This window comes from Spea bombifrons, chromosome 1, assembly GCF_027358695.1.
Source record: "Spea bombifrons isolate aSpeBom1 chromosome 1, aSpeBom1.2.pri, whole genome shotgun sequence".
NCBI lineage: Eukaryota > Metazoa > Chordata > Amphibia > Anura > Pelobatidae > Spea > Spea bombifrons.
In genome coordinates, this window is record NC_071087.1 from 61,846,844 (window position 1) to 61,867,037 (window position 20,194).

General features: G+C 39.1%; 1 protein-coding gene across 1 annotated transcript in view; it reads right to left on the minus strand.

The window, feature by feature from the left end:
* Nucleotides 1-20,194, minus strand: part of MYO1F (myosin IF) — a 42,379-nt gene that overhangs the window by 14,261 nt on the left and 7,924 nt on the right. The window contains exons 3-12 of the mRNA XM_053463986.1: nucleotides 18,199-18,288; nucleotides 17,242-17,336; nucleotides 10,390-10,477; nucleotides 7,481-7,570; nucleotides 6,845-6,976; nucleotides 6,364-6,498; nucleotides 4,879-5,011; nucleotides 4,462-4,658; nucleotides 3,449-3,529; nucleotides 2,473-2,559 (exon numbers count right to left, since the gene is read on the minus strand). Coding sequence (XP_053319961.1) covers nucleotides 2,473-2,559; nucleotides 3,449-3,529; nucleotides 4,462-4,658; nucleotides 4,879-5,011; nucleotides 6,364-6,498; nucleotides 6,845-6,976; nucleotides 7,481-7,570; nucleotides 10,390-10,477; nucleotides 17,242-17,336; nucleotides 18,199-18,288 — 1,128 coding nt within the window. The remainder of the gene's footprint in view (nucleotides 1-2,472; nucleotides 2,560-3,448; nucleotides 3,530-4,461; nucleotides 4,659-4,878; nucleotides 5,012-6,363; nucleotides 6,499-6,844; nucleotides 6,977-7,480; nucleotides 7,571-10,389; nucleotides 10,478-17,241; nucleotides 17,337-18,198; nucleotides 18,289-20,194) is intronic.

Below are 20,194 nucleotides of genomic sequence, written 5' to 3' on the forward strand. Positions count from 1 at the left end.
TCAAAAGTAATGTGCTATGGAATGATACTTTTGTTATTGGACAATACAATACTTGATCATTCAACATGGGAAGCCTGAAGCCACAATTTAGTACGACTAATCATTGAAATCCTTTAAACAACACAATACCTTAACTTTTGCACTAAATGATTTCAGGGCCTAATATTAGATCCTGCTGCTGATATATATATATTAGCCCCTGCTGCCCATATATATTAATATTAGCACCAGTTGCCGATATATATAAATATTAGACCCTGCTGCCGATAGCAGGTATAGATCAACACATTAACACACAAACCCAGCTTTGCATGTATAGATCAATTGAAATTCACTTGTAATCTCAGCACTGAAGGTATATATCAAATAAACAGAATCAGACATACAAATCCTGTATTTGCAGGTATACAATAATAATATATGAAACGTAGCATCGCAGGTATAGATCAAATAAATACATGGAAACAGCATTGCAGGTATTAATCAACTGAACAAGACATACAAACCCTGTATTTGCAGGTATACATAAATAATGTATGGAAACATAGCATAGCAGATATGGATCTACAGAATAACACAGAAACCCAGCTTTGCAGGTACAGATCAATTGGAATTCACATAAAAACACGGCATTAAAGGTATATTTAAAACCCCCTAAATTACAGGGATAGATCACAGGTTGCACACCCCAAAGCCAGCCCTGGCATCCACACTGCCCACATAGAACCTGGCCAGCACCCAGATAACACATACGATTTGCCATCTTTGTCCATATACACCCAGCCTGTGCCATCTCGGTCCCCAAGGCTCAAACATCCTGCTAGTGCCATATGTGCCCTTCCACAATTATACATCTATGATACACACAATCACATTAACTCATGCTCTCCCTCATTCAGACAAATCATCCACATATTAACTCATGCTCTCCCTCATTTAGACAATTCATCCACATATTAACTCCTGCTCTCCCTCATTCAGATAATTCATCAATTTTAAGAAACTGCCCCCCTTGGAGCTTCAAATGAGAGGCTACATGTATTTCTAGGACAAAAGTTGAGTGCACAAATAATGATGGAATATGTCGCTTTTGGCTAGAAATGTTCATTTGTGTCTTGCGCACACCAGGTTTGTACTAGAAACACATACAGCCCCTCATTTGATGCGCCAAGGGGTGTAGTTCTTGCAAATGTGTACTTTTTGTGCCATAATTTAACTTCCTACATGAGCAGTAATGCCACGTCAAGGCTTCAACCCTAATTACTGATCATTCACACGCCTTTCATATCTCCATTCACTCGCAGAAGCACACACCATACTTTCCATAGATTCACTCGCAGAAGCACACACACCATTCTTTCCCCTTACAATCCCAAAGAAATGATGGTAAAGGGAGAAAAAAAAATCACTTTTACAGCAAAAATAAGTTTTGCAGTAAAAATGCAAGGGATGAGATGGTTACTCACGTACCGCACAGGCTAAATGGCTGATTTTAATAATATTTGCAGTTCATCAGGATTTCAAAAATTGCCTCCCTCTACCGTTGGCTAAATTTAACCCCATGATCAAAGGGATCATGGGATTAAAAATTAGTATCGGCCATTTTTAAAAAGGGAATGTGACTTTTTATAGCTATATGATCGCTGTGGTAACATTGGCTATCACAGTGATCATTTAGCTAGAATACTTATACTTTTTTTTTTTTTAAAGTTTAACTACTTTATGTTTAAATCATTTTTTTATTTTTTTTTAAACTTAATATTGTTTATTATTATTATTGTTTTACAATCTATATACCGTTGGAAAGGTGAGGCGATTACCTTTCCAACGGTATATGTTGGGGGTCTGTAGCTGCTTAGATGCCTGAGATACAGGCATCTAAGCAGCATGCCCCCATACCGCTTTAACTGACAATTGTCAGTTATTAATAAAGTTGCGCGGTGACGTCATCGCGCCATTGCGCGTGCCGTCACCGGCCGGATCGGGTGGGCCCAGTGATGCCCTTCAGCGTGAGGGGCAGATCGCCAGGGTAGGTGGTGATGGAGGTCCACCGACCTCCATCAAGGTAAGATAGTGCTAGCGACGGCATGGTCCCGTCATTAGCACCCGACTGGGACTGCTAGCGACGGCACCATGCCGTCATTAGCAGTCAAGGGGACTGTCCTGGGTGGCTCTAAATTCGGCGGGGGGGCAACAGGGGGGGCAAGGAATATCCTAGGGGGGGCAATTGCCCCCCCTTGCCCCCCTGTAGCGACGCCACTGCCTGTAAGAGAGGGAAAGCTTGATCCCCTGGCCTTAAGGAAACAGCGACCCTTCCCTGTACTTTTTCCACACTGGTCTGTCCAATGGATGGCTGGGGCCTTAATGCCTTTTTTGGGGACCTGGTATTCCTTTGTGGACTTGCAACTTTACCAGCTTGGTTAAACCACGACACCTCTGGTTTTTAACTTAACTCCCACCATGTACAATTACCTGCTCAGCTTTTAATGTAAGCTCTATGAAGATCTGCTGCAGCTTCTCATTGACAAAGTTGATACAAAATTGCTCAAAGCCATTTTTCTATGCGATAGAAGGATAGAACAAAAACAAGTTAAATCCCCTTTTTTTTTTCTAGAACTCTTATCATATTAAGATCTGGATGGAGTAGTCATTAATAAATAATTTGGCAAATCGAAACATCAATTGAAATTCTTAATCCCTATTACTACATTATTACATATGATTATGCGTATGCTTACTTATTTCTATTTGGTGTTTGTAATGGTCCCTATGTTTTATATGTTCATACCACAAATGTAATATGTATAAACCATGCAGGGGGTTTCTCTAGGCAGTATACAATGTTGAATGGATTAACTCACATAGGTTCTTTTGCTGATTAAAGGGGGGTAAAGGTTCTGAACAATGACTAGAAATCAACGGGTTTAGGCTGGTGATGTTTTGTCTCCAAATTGTATTGTTGGTAGAAGAGAGTTAGCAACTTTAAGTCCTGGAGGCATTCACAGTTACATTTCTATTTAGAAAAATAGCCCATAAAAGGAGTCCAAAAGGGATACAGTAATGTTGAAAACTCTACTTAAAGTCTTTTTGTTTTACTGTTGGCCTCCTGGTGGCAAAGAATGAGACCAGTGCAGAGGGATTTTTTTCGTCCTGCGCTACCTGCCAATTCTCACCAGGCGAGGGGGATAAGCATATGTCACTTATTCTCAGTGTGCCTGTGAAGTTCCAATTGCTAAAACATATTTGTATAATCATTATTAAGAAAGAACAGTAACGGTTACTTTGTCTAAGCTGTTTAAATCACTGGTAGTCCAAATTATAATTTTATACAATATTTTTATGCAAGCAGTCCTTTTCTGGTAGTCTCCTTTATCAGAAAATTGTGCTGTTTAAAGGATTTTCCACTCACTGCTTTTTTTTATTTTTCATTAAGAACACAAAAGATTACCTGGAATATTTCAAACCCATATATATCCAGCACACCAATGTTATACTCCTGATATGGTTTCTCCATAGCTTTGTTTATTGACTATGGAAAAAAATAAAACAGAAAATATTGTCAACACAACACACAACTGAGTTACCTGCATAGAACAAACCTCTTTATCTCCATATAATTTCAGGAATATTAATATTATAATATATAAAGTATGTCAATTTAATGACAAATTAATATATTTATTTGGATTAACGGTCCCTGTATGCCTAGGAACTGGAGGTTGACCAACAATTAGAAAAAATGAAAAATCAATTACAAAGTTTTGAAGGTAGTTGAATAAAAGTGGATGGAGCTTGAACATAAAAGAGTGAAAATGGAATAGGAATCATTGTCAAGGCTTTATGCGCTTTTCCCATAAATGATGGTAGTCTAGGCAAGTTCCTAGTCCGTATTAAGAGTAATCTGGTCCTGGATAGAAATCATAATTGAAACCATACTCAGGTAAACCAACTTGCTCAGCAGCCTGGTTTGCAGTATAAAAGCCAGGGAGAAGCCAGGTGTCAGACCTACTACTTAGAGATTTATTAAAGAAGGCAGAAACTTTAAATGTCAGAGGCGTCATTTAAATGATCTAAGAAGAAATGGCACATGACATCTTATGAAACAAATTGCTTTTTACAATTTGATTGTAGCCCTGCTAAAAGATTTACAAACAGTGCTGCATGGTGGCCGGTTGAGGTGGCAGTTTACTTGCTATGGGCTTGAGCCTGTCAATAATATACCATATCTGCCACTGCATTGCAGTTAAAGATTCAGTGTCTGTGCGGATGGAGAAGGGCAACACCACCACTAGTAAGGCAATCTTCTGTGAGAGTAGGGATGCTGACATGGAATGTGAGGCTTAGGGAGATTACAGTGAGTGCATGTGTAGATGGTGGAGTAGGAAAAGCACCTTTACACAAAGGTTTGCCTATAGCTCCATCAAGCATTAAATTGTCCCTGCCTCAACTCAAATTGCTCACCTCCACCAGGAAGTCGAAGACCCGAGCATAAAGAGCTTTAGACAGGGCATCTCGAGTGTAAGCAGCCTGCTCTATATTTAGGGTCACTGTGATCGATTCAGAACGTCCACCCCACTTGCTGTCCATTTTACGGCTGGTGAGTTTATTATTGAGACGGTCCTTGTCTATACCTAGCAGGTAGGCTGGAAAGGCCAAGTCTGGAACACAATAAAGTGAAACAGTTAAGAGGAAAACAGTGGTTTACATATGAGTTAAACCATCATACCTGCCTCCGCTAATGTTTTATAGTGTTTGCTCTGATCCTTCTATTTTTATAGAACCCCAATATACAATAGGGAAGATTGACACAAAAGGAGGAACAGAGAGATTTGGGTGGATTTTGCTCAAGAAGTACACATCCTTTTCAAATTTACTTACGGTCTTGATTCTCAAGCTTGGCATAGTTCCCGTGCTCCAGAAAGCTAATGTTCCCCAAGTGCAGGATGCCAGCTGTAATCTGCAGGACCAGCTGCTGTTCCTCTACAGAAATACCAATGACCTGCATGGCATTCTAAGAGGCGGATACATGAACAGGGCAGAACAGCAAATAGTGAATTAGAAAAGACACACAGAGTTTTACTATATGCATTATCAAAGCAGAATGGAAAGTTATTTGGCAAATAGGTGATATCAGTGGTCAGTAAATCACAACATAAAAAAACTATACATGGATATGTTACAATGTTTTTCTAATGTTCTAGGTCCAGTGTTAATGAAGTTCGGTATAACACTGCAATATAAAAATAATGGAGCACCATAATTAATGAATTAGTTCATAAAGGCTTTGTTTAACTACCATTTGTTATCCTGATATCAAAGAGGCATGGAAGTAGTGTAAGCTGTGCTAAAGTCAAATGATCTGTGTACAAGGTAAGAGGAAGAGAGAGCTGTGCAAGCTGCACTATAGATGGAAGAGTGGGAGAGGGGAAGAAAAAGAAAGGTGAGAGAGAGAGTCAGTGTGCGTGCGTGTATGCATATGTATAAGTCGTGTTAGAGTGTTTATAGTTACATAGGCTGAAAAAAGACATGTGTCCATCAGGTTCAGCCACATCTGTTAATTGCTGTTGATACAAAAGTGTAAGTGTATGATGTTAGAGTGTATGTTAGTTAATTTATGGTATTAGCATGTGTGACTGTGAACATGTGATGTTAGCACGTGAGTTCACAAATGGTTTTAATGTACGAAATATGGTGTTAGCGTCTGTTTGAGCATACTGTCTTAGCGTCTGTTTGAGCATATGGTGGTAAGCATCATTGTGTGTTTGTCAATGTATTGTGTCATTGGAGGTGAGCCTAGGGTTAATTGAAGAATGAGACGTCCATAGAAGCGTAAGAACGTGGTAAAGAGGAGCCAGCAAAAACCAGAAAGAAGCCCTGGACACTCCGTGGAAGATACACTCTTTGGATGAACCGGATGATCCTTAACTGGTTGAGTGTCTAGATGCTCCTCACACTGTTACAACTTTTAATGTAAGCATATGCTTTACTATTTTAGTAAAAATTAATATATATAATATAGGGTTTAACATTTATTAGACAATATATATACTACACAATGAGGATTTCTACTTTTTTTGTATTTAAGTGCTATGCGAAAATCAAGAAATTGCAAGATAAGTGTTGAGTTTACAAATGTATGTACCTTTTTACTTATAATATGGTTTTTCACCTGCTAACATTCTAATGGGACTATTACATCTGGTTCATGGGTGTAATTATAATTTATAAATGAACTAAAGTTCAGATCAACTCCATGTCCCATTAGTAGCCCAACACTGTGTTTAAAAATATTTAGCATTTCCTATCACTCTTACATTTATTTAATGCATATAAAAGTAAAATAAAGGATTGGACAGGACATACCAGCATTTCATAAAAATCACTCCTATCATCTGTCCCTTCTACTTTAAAGGTTTCAGACTGATTTAGGTAGAAATAATAATCAGCTGACATTATCCCCAGGTTCTGTTTTTGTTCTTGGGATGCTCCCTCTATGAGCTGCAAAAAAAACAAATAATTGGTTAAATGTCCAAACATTTAAAGCTTAGAAGTGATCCAAAATCTATTCAAGGAGAATAATAGGCTCTAAGAATACACATGGTAAGCTACTCCTGCTTATTTATGATCGAGTTTACTCATCCCCATACCACATATACAAGGCATCAGTAAGTGAGTGTGTTTAGTGCTTGCCTCTTATCATATATATGACCCATATACAATGTTGTAATATTTCAGTTGCTTCAGTGTGGCATGATATTGTTCATGTCCTAACATCTTTGTCAGTTATGGATTTAAAATAACACAGTCCTTTAAACACTGTAAACATGCAATTCAGGCTATTCACCTGGTAGAAAACATGAAAGTTACGTTCATTCTCATTTTGATTGACCACACGGGATTTTTCCAGGAGGAAGTTTGAAATTTTGCCCCCGTCAGGTTCTCCTCCACGGCTAAACTGGATCTCAAAGTATTTACCCTGCACGAAGAAGTAAACATCAGTAGTTGGAAGTTCATTAAGGCATTCGATAAGAAAGAAACATCATTTTTTTTCTGTCTCCTACTAACTAATATAATGAACAATAGTAAATATACTGACCAATTATTCCTCTTTATCTACACACGCCTAATTTAAGAAAATGCTGCAAGCTCATACCATGTACATCACGAAAGGTTTAGCATCTAGTATGACTGTAGTCCAAATTCTTCTCAAATCTTAACACATACAAAATTCAGACAATAAAACCATGATCGCATAGGATATTGTATTCTTGTCATATTGATGTCAGTTGAGTTTTATGTTTTTATCTTGTATTATGATAGGATTCCTAAATTCTAAACTGCTACTGTGATATATCGCCTAGTTTTTCTTTAAAACCATAATGTGATAAAAAGGAAGCTTAATGTGAACCCTCGCTCAAACCTCTATACCCTAGCACACATATTCTTTTACAGTAGTATTTTAATCTGATGGTATACTCACAAATCTGCTGGAGTTGTTGTTTCTGACTGTTTTAGCATTGCCAAATGCTTCCAGAAGAGGATTGGACTGAAGAATTATGTCTTTAACATGCTGAAAAAAAGGACATTACATCTTAATTCGTGTAAATCCGAAGGACAGCAAAACCAAATGAATCCAATTTTATGTGTGTTAATTTACATAATTTACAGACACACACACATATAGAGGTTGTAGCCTTATTAGTCCAATGGTGTCAATATCAAATAACAGATGAAATAAGTCTCTTGTGATAATACCTTTTTTATTGGACTACCAGAATTTTGGAATGACAAGCTTTCTCGAGCTTTTCTCCTTTTCTCAAGTCTAAAATGTGGGACACCATTTCACCCAACATGACAACTCAATCAAGGATCTAAAAATCAAGCTGCTGAAAGGAGACTTCAGTAATACCCAAGAAATAAAAAAATTTGAAGTCAGAATGATTCAACTTTTCAACAGCAAGAATAGAGGACTCAATGCCGATTTGGGTTTCCTGTCCCACTACACAGGTTTTACATGAACCCCTCCACACACACCTGCTATATGTACTGTATTTTTTAGTGTGCCATGTTCTATATTTACCTGTATATATGACAACATGTGTAGACATATACATTCCCATCCCTGTATTCATCACTCTATTCTATTCCCTGTATGTGAGCAATAGCATATATTTGTTTTCCTGTGTCAGTTTGTCTTTAGCAGTGCTACCCCCCCTCCCTCAAAACTCCCACGTAGAATATTTATGACCCTCTGGAAAGACACATACTTTTAAACATCTCATCCTCCCTTATCAGATCTGGGTGACAAGCCCCCTCCCCTGCCACACAAAATTGAATTCTATGTGTCGTTTTGATCAGAAATGCTTTAGACTTGAGAAAGCTTGTCATTCCAAAATTCTGTTAGTCCAATAAAAAAGGTATTATCACAAGATACTTATTTCATCTGTTATTTGATATGTGTATATATATATATATATAATGTTCAAAAGTTATAGATCAATGCTGTCCAAGCGACAGCAAATGTAATTATGAAAAGGTGTTGTAACTAGTAGATTTTAATTACGTTGTCATAAAACAACATAAAAACTATACACACATAATGTTACATAGACATGGAATCCACTTTCAAACTATTGGTGTTATTTTTGTTTAACTCACAATAATCTTTTCAGCTCGTATAAATACCAGGGCGTATTCCAGTTCCTGTGACAACACCGTGAAGGCTACATTGAAACCTTATCACAAGCCCATGAAGGAAGTTGTAATGTGCTTCCTGGAATCAACCTACATAGTCTTAATAGTCAGTGTATTACCTTGTAGCTTTATGTTTTTTCTTACAACTGTGTAGTTCCTATTTAAAGCTATTATTATCACAAATATCTGTGATACGAAAGGCTTTTTTATTAAAAGAGATTTTAAAAGTTTCATATATTTTTAAAATAAACTCTTTATGACAAAGCTAACTTTAGTACACAATAACGCTATAAGCAAACGGCAAATTAAAATGTTCAACTCTTAACTGCCTTGAGACATGCAACTGGAAAACCCATAATATATATTTTTTTTACAGAGAATCAACTCTACTTCAACACTACTTCCCATTTCAGTGCACTTACTTTCTGAAAATAACCACAACCATACCAGGAAGTGAAGACAACAGAAGTACTGTATATGTATATAATGTGTCTCAGCTCTACTTATTATGGTTTTCATATTTGCTTATAGGAATGAATTGATTCTAGAATTGAAGCAAGATATATTTTGGAATAACATGTTTACGCTACACATACTAATACTATTTTTGCCTATTGGATAGGAGTGGAGCTCTGCTCAGACTTCCATGTCTAAGCTCCCTTGTGATATCCCATGGGAGGACATGTCCTGCCACACTGTAGGTGTTATTTGTTGTGCGAGGGTCTTAATCTAGATGTCTGTGCCAAGACCTCCACTCCCTTGCCCTGTTACACTGTTGGCTGGTCAAAATAAAAACTAAACCCACAGATCACAAACCCCAAAGCATAGCACTGAAAGTGTCTGATGATTCAGTAGGTTCCATAGTCAACCGGATATAAGAATCAACACATTAAGACAATCAAGCAGCTTCATAAATTGAGTTAAAGAAAAAACTAATATGCAATCAAATTAACACTACCACATTGTTGATAATAACAGACACTGAGCCAGTTATTGGATGGTGATTATCAGCCAATCTTCCTAGGCCACAAGTAAATTGCTGTGCATGCTCTTAACAGATTTGCCAGTTCAGTGTATTAAGGGTAAATCTGCAGACTTAAATTGTTACCCTGCCTTGGACCTGTTGTAATCTAAATCCAGCTCGCTTCAGCCTGATGGACCATCTTTAGTAAATGATCAAGGATTATTGTGACCCCAAAACATACAGTATGCAAATTACACCCTTAAGTTTAATATGCCCAAAGGGGCTTTTTATAAAGCAGATATGAGGGGTACTAAACAGATTCTACCAGAAGAAGAATGACTGAATTTTATAGGAATCTATAATCATTCATGGATTGTCATGCTGTTAGCCTTGTAAGTCATTGTAAAGTATCTTAAAAAAATGAATGTGTTTCACCAAGTAGATGTATAACTCATCTTGGACCTGCAAAAATATTTGGGCAAGTGGCAGTAAATGGTTAATGGGAATTAAATGCATCCACAATGGAAGATTAGAATCAATTTTCCACAGCTTCACCTTTTCTGTTACTACAGAATTACATACAGTCTGCAGTATGCCAGATTAAATTCTGTAGTTTATGTTACCCTGCAGCAACACTATATGTTAACCCAACTGTGTATATCACCACTTTGTTTTTCAATCTGAAGTAGAAAAAAAGAGTTATTTCAAAAGCTGAAAGTTGTTCAGGTTACCTGTACTTTGCTGCCACCACCTGAGACCTTGGATATATATCCCATAATGTATTTGGCTGCCACAGTCTTCCCTGCCCCACTCTCACCACTGAAATAAAATGCACAAAAGAGAAAAAACTGAATGTCACATTTTTTAGTTCCATCATATAGTTGCTTTAAATGTATTGTTTATATTCATTCTGTAATTAAACTCCATTGAGTATTTTTTTTTTTTAAAAAAAGTAACTTAGGCCACTGGATGTGCAGTGTAGGTTTGGTTGTTCTTTAAAAAATTCAACTTTAAGGTATACAACATTCTGGATAACATTCTGGTTATATAAGTCATAGAATGAAACGCGTCCTGGCCAGGCATAACTTACTCAACAGTGAGTTATAACCCCTTAATTATTGTTTATTGCTGTTTTGGATCTTTTGGAGAAATATATCCCATCTCTGTACATTTTTTATTTTTGTTTGTCTATATGTTTTGATTTATATTTTTAATATATGCTCTTTGTTTTTTCCTATAAAAAATATATATGTTTTTACATTCATGTATTGTTTGAGCGCTGTCTTCTTTTAGTTAACTCTTTGTCATTATAGATTTTCCCTAACCAAGTGGAACTCCATAACCCTTCAGGACTAGTTGCTTTGTTAAAAACATCTACATATTGAATACTATCTACTATTTTTTCTTCACACTTTCCTCACCGATAGAGATAAGACTGGTAATTATCACTTGATTTCACATATTTAATTATTTACTACTTTTTTCCGAAATTTTACTTCCTTTTTTCCCGAAATTTAACTGTATTTCTCCCTCTTTTACGTATGCAGGAGCTTGATATGGGCATTGCATATGCAGAAATCCTGACGCAAATTAGTTTATATACAGGGTTATTACTTTTTTTTATTGCTATGGAGCTCTTCTGAGATCTTAGAAAATTAATATGATTATTTTCATTTATATAGCACCACATTTATACAATGCTTCTTACAGTGCATACATTAAAATTACCGTATATGACAAAACTAGAAATCACAGTCAGAGAAACTGATATATTAGATAAGGAGGGCCCTGCCTATGGGTCTCAATGCCTAGCCTAGTACAGTCTCAAAGAGGGACTGTCACTCTAAATACAGGAGCACTTGGGGAAATGTAGAACTATAGTAGCACCACATGCAGTGGCTTCTGTGGGATTTCTTGCGTTGTCCATTTTTCCTGGGTCCATTTGGCCCAACATTGGACATAACTGAGCTGTATACCTAGGAAAACAAAAAAAGCACTGGTTAAAATAGTGGCTGCTGGCTACATGAGAGTATGTTTATATACCCCTGTGCACCAGAGGCACAGCGTTAGGGACATGTACACTGATCAGCCATAACATGATGACCACTGACAAGTGAATAACGCTGCTTATCTTGTTATCATGGCACCTGGGTGGCATATATTAGGCTCAAGTGAACATTTCATCCTCAGAGTTGAAGCAGGAAAAATTGTGATGGCTAGACAACTGGGTCAGAGCATCTCTAAAACTGCAGCTCTTGTGGGTTATTCCCATTCTGCAGTGGTTAGTACCTATGAAAAGTGATCCAAGGAAGGAAAAAGTGGTGAATTTGTGACATGGGGGGAGGGGGGAGCTGGCCTATGTGCTCAAATCCAACATACGAGCTACTGTAGCTCAAACTGCTAAAAATGTAATGCTGGTACTGATAGAAAGGTGTCAAAACACACAGTGCATCACAGTTTGTTGCGTATATGGCTGGTCAGAGTGTGCATGCTGACCCCTGTCCAATGCTGAAAGTGCTTACAATGGGCACCTGAGTATTGGCACCTGGACCACCAGGCAATGGAAGAAGTTGACCTGGTCTGATGAATCACGTTTTCTTTTATATCACTTGGATGGCCGGGTGCATCGCTTACCTGGGGAACACGTGCCACCAGGATGCACTATGGGACAAAAGCAAGTTGACAGAGGCAGTGTGATGCTTTGGGCAATGTTCTGCAGGGAAACCATGGGTCTTGCCATTCAGGTGGATGTTAATTTGACATGTACCACCTGCCACAAAGCAATAACCGCTAGACCTGGAATGGTTTGAGGAACACAAGAAGTTCAAGGTTTTCCTAGATTTCAATCCAATCGAGCATCTGTGGGCTGTGCTGGACTACAGTCCATGGAGGCCCACCTCGCAACTTACATGACTGAAAGGATCTGCTGCTAACATCTTGGAGCCAGATACCACAGCACACCTTCAGAGGTCTAGTGGAGTCAATGCCTCAAAGGGTCAGAGCAAGGCCGCTTTATTCAGCGGGCAAAGTGGGCATTTGCCCAGGGCCCACTAACCTTCAAGGGCCCACTGGCAGTCATACTGTCGGTTTGGGGCTAGGGTGACCACATGTCCCGGATTGCCCAGGACACTCCTGCAATGGGAGTTTCCGGGCAGCCTCAATCCAGGACAATGCCTTGTCCCGGAATGAGGAATCTGAGTGAAGGAGGTCTCAGCCAATCAGGAGAGACTTTTCAACTCTCCTGATTGCCTGAGAGTTCCTCCTTCACACAAACTCAAAGTAAGCTCCTGTCAGCACCAGGTATGTTTGACTATGTGTGTGACTGTGTTTGTCAGTGTGACTGTGTTTGTCACTGTGTTTGTTTGTTACTGTGTTTGTCTGTTTATGTGACTGTGTGTGATGTTTCTGAATCTATGTGATATACTATAATATATAAAATGTATTTTATGTGTATGTGAAGGTGTGCATATATGTATAATTTTTTTAAAATAAATTTTGTTTTGAATTTTCTAATCAACTTATTTTCCCTCAGCCCCTTTTCCCCACTTTATCCTTTATCCTGTCCATACAGCACCTATCCCATTCACTACACTACCTAGCCCCCCACTACAGCACCTGCCCCCCCACAGTGGGGGGAATAGAGGCTAGTAGTGGGGGGCAACAGGGCTAGTTGGCCTTCCACTACAAGCCTTCTGTCTGTCCCCCGACCTACAGCCCCTGTACTCCCCACTTCAGCACCTGCCCTCCCCCACTACAGGATAGGAGGGGGACCCACTATTATATTGTTTGCCCATGGCCCACCAGAGCCTTGAATCAGCCCTGGGTCAGAGCTGTTTTGGCTGCAAAAGGGGAGCCTACGCAATATTAGGCCATGTTATGGCTGATTGGTATATTGCATTTTTTATTTCCTTCCTAGGGCTCCACAGACTTGAATGGGATTTTGAAGTGATCTTTGGTTGGAAAAGAAGCAACAAGAGAATACAGGGAACGAACCATGAAATGACTTTCATGTTTTGCACTAATAGCTCTTAGTCATAGGCAACATAGTATAAAGCATATGAAGCATTGGTTGGACATTTTTTTCTTCTTTATGTTTTGTCTGTATTATAATGACTTATTAAACTTATCGATTCAATGAAGATTATACACAAATATTTGGTATTTTCATTGCAGGCTGAGTGTGGGTTTTCCAGGAAGTTTTGTAACAAGTGTTTCTTCTGTAGAAATGCTTCACATTACCGAGAATGGGTCCAAGTACTCCGAATAACATTGACTTTAACCCTCTGTTGTCTGTTGTATGACACGCATACTAAGGCAGACATACACTAACATGCATACCCAAGCAGACACACTAACATACCCAGACAGACACTAACATGCGTACACTAACATACATACCTAAACATACACTAACATTGTCAGGATTCGAACCCCAGCCCTGCAAACTGCCAGGTGTGGCTGCCCCTTTAAGAGGTCTGCCTGGAGTTGATCTGCTCTCCACAGCTTGCTGTTTTGTTTGTGTATCTGTATTTTATGTACCTTTGCCCTCTTCCCCTTATACATCCCGTTTGAGATATCCTATCCTTGCTTAAAGGAGAAGCGTCTGAGGAGCTTGGCTCCTCACTCCATCCCCTGTGTTCCTTGCCTTGTTCCCTGTCCTTTGTGGCGGCCTGTACCATGTATGTCTTGTCTGGTTATCACTATATACTGAGGCAGACAATGACAGTGGTACAGCATAACACCTATCACTATATACTGAGGCAGACATTGACTGGGTACAGCATAACACCTATATACTGAGGCAGACAATGACGGTGGTACAGCATAACACCTATCACTATATACTGAGGCAGACATTGACGGTGGTACACCGAAATGAAAATGTAACTTTTATTAAAAGTAAGTAACACATCAAAATTGGACAAAAAAATCAAATCAAAATTGGACAAAAAAATTAAATAACAATATTAATATATATATATATGATTGTTAACAGCAATCACACTCCTATCATGCCCAGGCATACCCAGGTTCCAGCATGTACTGGTTGCCTGGCCATGATAGGAGTGTGATTGCTGTTATCAATTATATATATATATATATATATATATATGTATATATATTTTAATATTGTTATTATTATTGTTCACATGTGAACTCAGCTCTGCAGGCATAGAATCAGACATACAAATCCCGTATTTGCAGGTATACAATAATAATGTATGGAAACATAGCACTGCAAGTATACTCAGCAATAAAGATATAGATAAAATCCCCTAAATTACAGGGATAGATGACAGGTTGCACAACCCAAAGCCAGCCTTGGCGACCACACTGCTCACATAGATCTTGACCAGCACCCAAATTACACGCATAGGACCATCTTTGTCCCCAAATAGCCCAGCATGAGTCAACTTTGTCCCCAAACAGCCCGGCCTATGCCAGCTTTGTCCCATAACCACCCTGCCTGTGTCATCTTAGTCTCCAAGGCTCAAACATCCTGCTTCTGCCATCTTTACCTTTCCACAAATCAATTGTATATCTATAACACACACAGTCACTCACTAATTCACACTTTCATTCACTAATTAATTCACAAAATCATTAAGTCTCTCCCTCATTTACACAAATAATTTACACATTCATTAATGCATTCTCACAAACTCATTAATTATCTCCTTCATACAGACAATTCATCTACAAATTATTTAATTCTCACTCATGCACACAGTGCATCCACACATTAATTAATTCTCTCCCTCATTCTCACTGTTTATTTATTTCAATATACTTACTACCCTCGTTTTCACTATCTAGCCCCCTCTCCCTCCCTTCTCCCTATCTATTGCCCCCTCTTTCTCCCTTCTCCCTATCTACTATCCCCTCTCCCTCCTTCTCCCTATCTATCGACCCCCTCTCCCTCCCTACTACCTATCTACCCCCCTCTCCCTCCCTTCTCCCTATCTATCTACCCCTCTCCCTCCCTTCTCACTATCTACCTACCCCACTCTCCCTCCCTTCTCACTATCTACCCCACTCTCCCTCCCTTCTCACTATCTACCTACTCCACTCCCCCTTCTCACTATCTACCTACCCCACTCTCTCTCCCTTCTTACTATCTACCCCCTTTCCCTCCCTTCTCACTATCTACCCCCCTCTCCCTCCCTTCTCACTATCTACCCCCTCTCCCTCCCTTCTCACTATCTACCCCTTCTCACTATCTACTCCCCCTTCTCACTACCTACCCCCTTTCTCAATATCTACCCCCTTTCACAATATCTACCCCTTTCTCACTATCTACCCCCCTCTCCCTCGCTTCTCACTATCTTATCTCACTATCTACCTCCCTCTCCCTCGTTTCTCACTATTTACCCTCTTCCCCTTTGTAGTTAAAGGTAAACAGGTTTTGGACTTAACATTCAGAAGTCCTGTGGTGGGAGCGCGACGCCTCCGTCTCCCTGCTCTGCCACGGCGCGGGCTGGTTCACTGCTGAGTGCCCGAATATGACGTCAAATTCCGGTGCTCAGCATGACATGCCGGCACCGTGACGAAGTTAGAGGCCTCGCGGAGGAGACAGAGGGCGCCGAGCAGTTGCTAGGTGCCCCTCTCTCTCCTCTGCATGCAAAAAAAAAAAAGAGTCTGCCCGGGACCCGGGCCATCCGGGACATGTGGTCACCCTAGGTGGCACCCCCCTGATGAGCGGCACCTGGGGTGGACCACCCGCTGCTAGGTACGCTACTGTGTCAGCCTGCTACCTTTTTGACCTGGACTGCTTACTGGATTTACCCTTTTACCTGCCTGTTATCTTTTTGGACCTGGAGTGCCTATTGGGTTTACCCCTTTTGCTTGCCACCTGTCCCAAACCCTTTTGGATGGTTACCTGGACTATTCTAACGTTGTGCTCCCCAGCAGTCTGTATACTTGATATGCCTCCTAGTCTGCTACTTATGGTGAGATGTATCTGCTTTGTTTAATATACCTATATTCAAACATTCAGCTTTTGTCTCATTTGTGAAGTGTTTGTCTATCAATGTGTGTGTTCTTACACTTCTGCGCCCTGGACTCCAACATCCAGTAAGGGCTGAGATATGATGAGCCTGACAAACATACATGCCCAGACACACACTAACATACCCTGACACATAAACATGCATTTACTTACTTACATACATACCCAGGCAGATACATACAGACAGTTCACTTACCCCACGATGCCTCAGCCTCACACCGTGAGATACCATGCTTCCCTTGCGGGGGTCACGCAATTGGCTCTTTGCCCCCCCTTGATCCTCCCATGGACTAGATGGGCCGAATGGTGCTTATCTCCTGACACATTTTATGTTTCTAAACTCCCTTGTTGGTCTGGAGTTTGCAATTGTTTTTGAGTATGGAAATTAATATTAAAATCTACATCCTATACATTTTTTCGGAAGCGTCATTAGAGTTTAGTGTGGGTTACAGAGTCTAGAAATGCTTATGATCACTTACATGTTTTATCATGTTTAAAAAAAAAATTATATATTTTTTAAAAATTATGTTTTGTAAACATCAGTCAATGCACTTTATTCATAGATGACCCTTACCTGATAATGACACACTGGTTTTCAGCATCTATCAGCATGTTACGGTACATATTGTCTGTTAGAGCATAGATATGCGGAGGATTCTCATACTGTGCCTGAGTAAAAAGAGACCGGAACGTAACATGGTTTATTGTTTTATGTAACACCCGCTAGTTAAAGTTTCTTCTTATGCCATAGCTGCTTTATATAAGCAATCAATTCAATCATGACAACTGTTCCACAAAATGTTTCATTAATTTGTTTACCATAACAGTCTCCTATTTAGTCTTTACTTTCATATAACTTTTAACTATTATATTACTACATCTTTTTACATATTTAAAACCAATTCAGTTTTGACACATGTGCTGTGCTAACTAGCATGCTATCAAATGTAGAAATTAGGATATATTTTGTACACTGTTTTATGGGTTTGATGTATGTGGAGAAAAAGTGCTTATCTCCTGACACATTCTAGTTTTCTATTCTCTGGAGTTTGCAATTGTTTTTGAATATGGGAATTAGTATTAATTAATAAAATCTACATCCTATAGTTATTAGAAGTGTCATTAGAGTTTGAGTCTAGAAATGCCTATAATCACTTAAATGTTTTATTATGTTTACATGCTATGGTATACTATGCTATCGCATAAGAAGGATCAACCACAAGTTAACTAAATCTACAGTCTAGAGCATAGCCATTGTCTATAAAAAGATGAACGCTCTAGAATGCTACCTTGTCTAAGCTGTCATGGAATCCCAATCATATTTTAGCGAGTCTTAAACGATCAGGCTTATAGTAAGTGATTTTACATACAATCACTGTTTGATTTTAAGGGCCCATAATCTACTACAACTATTTAGTAAGAGGCACCGGTTTAATGTCTGCACATTTCTGCAACCATGCCACCATCCCTCGCTTACCAATAAAAACATAAGAACGAGACACTAATAAAAGATCTAGCTATAATTACTTACAGCGCCTTGGTATAATTCAATTTCTCTCTCTGTGAAATAAGGCATCTGTTTAAACGGATTAACGGAGATTAAGACAGATCCTATATATGTCTTATATATGACAGAATTGTAAAGGAAAACGTTAAAATGAGTAAAAACAGATGCAATTTATTATACAGTGAGATATACTGTAAAAAGTCCATAACATGGAGAACATGAGACTGACTGCATGCAAAGAACTGTTGGCTATTAAGCTACAAATTTTAAAATCAAAGTAAACATCTCTTTTGGTTAAGTGAAGTACAAACATCCAGAACCCAAGTATGGCATTAACCTTAAGTATGGCTGGTAGAAAATGAAGCTGTTACTTTGCTTAGTGCCCTGCTCCTAGCTTGCACAATGTAGCTAGAGTCAATGGTACTTTCTAACATGCATACCCAAACAAACATGTTGTTGGTGGTACATACAACCTATTGTAGAGTACAGTGACATGTGCAAAGCTAAATGATCACCCAGATTGTGGCGATCTGACTCTGTTTCTTTACAATTCACATATCCTTACTTTTAGTCATACAGTGTATAAAATTATGGGAAACCCTCTTAATTATTGAGTTTGGGTGTTTTAGTCACACCATTTGTTGACAGGTGTATAAAACGAAAAGCACTGACAGAAGGGAGTGTGGTGCTCATAGGATGTCACCTTTGCAATAAGTTAGTTTGTTAAATTTCTGCCCTGCTAGATCTGCCATGGTCCACTGTAAGTGCTAATATTATGAAGCGGAGTAATCTAGGAGTACCAATAGCTCAGCCACAAAGAGGTAGACCACACAAACACTGACATAGTGGGGCCTCTCAGTCCCAAAGTGTGTAGTGCATAAACATCTTCTGTTCTCTGTAGCACCACTCACTACAGAGTTCCAAAATACCTCTGGAAGTGCTGGGCATCAGGCACTTCATGAAATGGGTTTCTATGGTGGGGCAGCTGCACATAGGCTGACATCACCATGCAAAACACCAACTGTTGGTTGAAGTGGTGTAAAGCACACAGCAGCAGAGGAAACGTGTTCTCTGGCGCGACGAATCACAGTTCTGTAAGTATGATGGACGAATAGGTGTTTGGTGGATGCCAGGAGAAAGCTACCTACTGGAATGCATACATCCTATTGTACTGTTTAGTGAAGGACAGATCATGGTCTGCGCCTGTTTGTCAGGGTTTAGACTAGGTCCCTTAGTTCCGGTTAATGCTAGAGCATTTAGACAATTGTTTGCTGCAAAGTTTAACACCAGCGTTTCAGCTGGTCCGTTCAAATACAAGTGAAGCTTCTTGGTGTAAATGTTGGACAGCTCCTTAATAGTACTTGAAATAAGGTGGTTAACTTTTTAAACTAAATACCTAAAATAGATATATATATCAAAATGCAGTTCAATTTAGCGTTTAACTATTCCGATGGCACTGTAATCAATTTATTGCACAATAAATATAATTATCTTACTTCCCTGTTAAAGGGAATGAAATATTAAACGCCTTCTCTATAGCATTTTATTTATAGCATACCTGCAGACTCTGTAGCGCTATTATAATAGTGGAGAGTGAAGATTAACAATAATATTAATAATAATATAAAAAATATACAAAACTAACAATAACAATAGTACATGATTAAGACTGGTACAGAACAGAAGAAAAGAGCACTGCTTTTGGGAGTTTGTCATCTACCCTATCAAGGTGTTTCAATGAGAACCACTATGCACTGTACCCAGTTTTCCTCCATTGCGTCTCACTGGCATCCTAGCCAGTTTCACAGGAGGCAGGGCATAACGAATGATATGGTAATCATCACTGAGATGTGCCTGCCACAGTACAAACGTATGCTGAGTCACACATCCTGTAACACAGAGGAAGGAAACTAAGGCCTGTTGGTATCTCATTATTTAACAATATGCCAGTATTGTCAATGCGTGGATAACAGTTGGATGCACAAATACACTAACAGGGGACCATTGACATAGAGAGTTT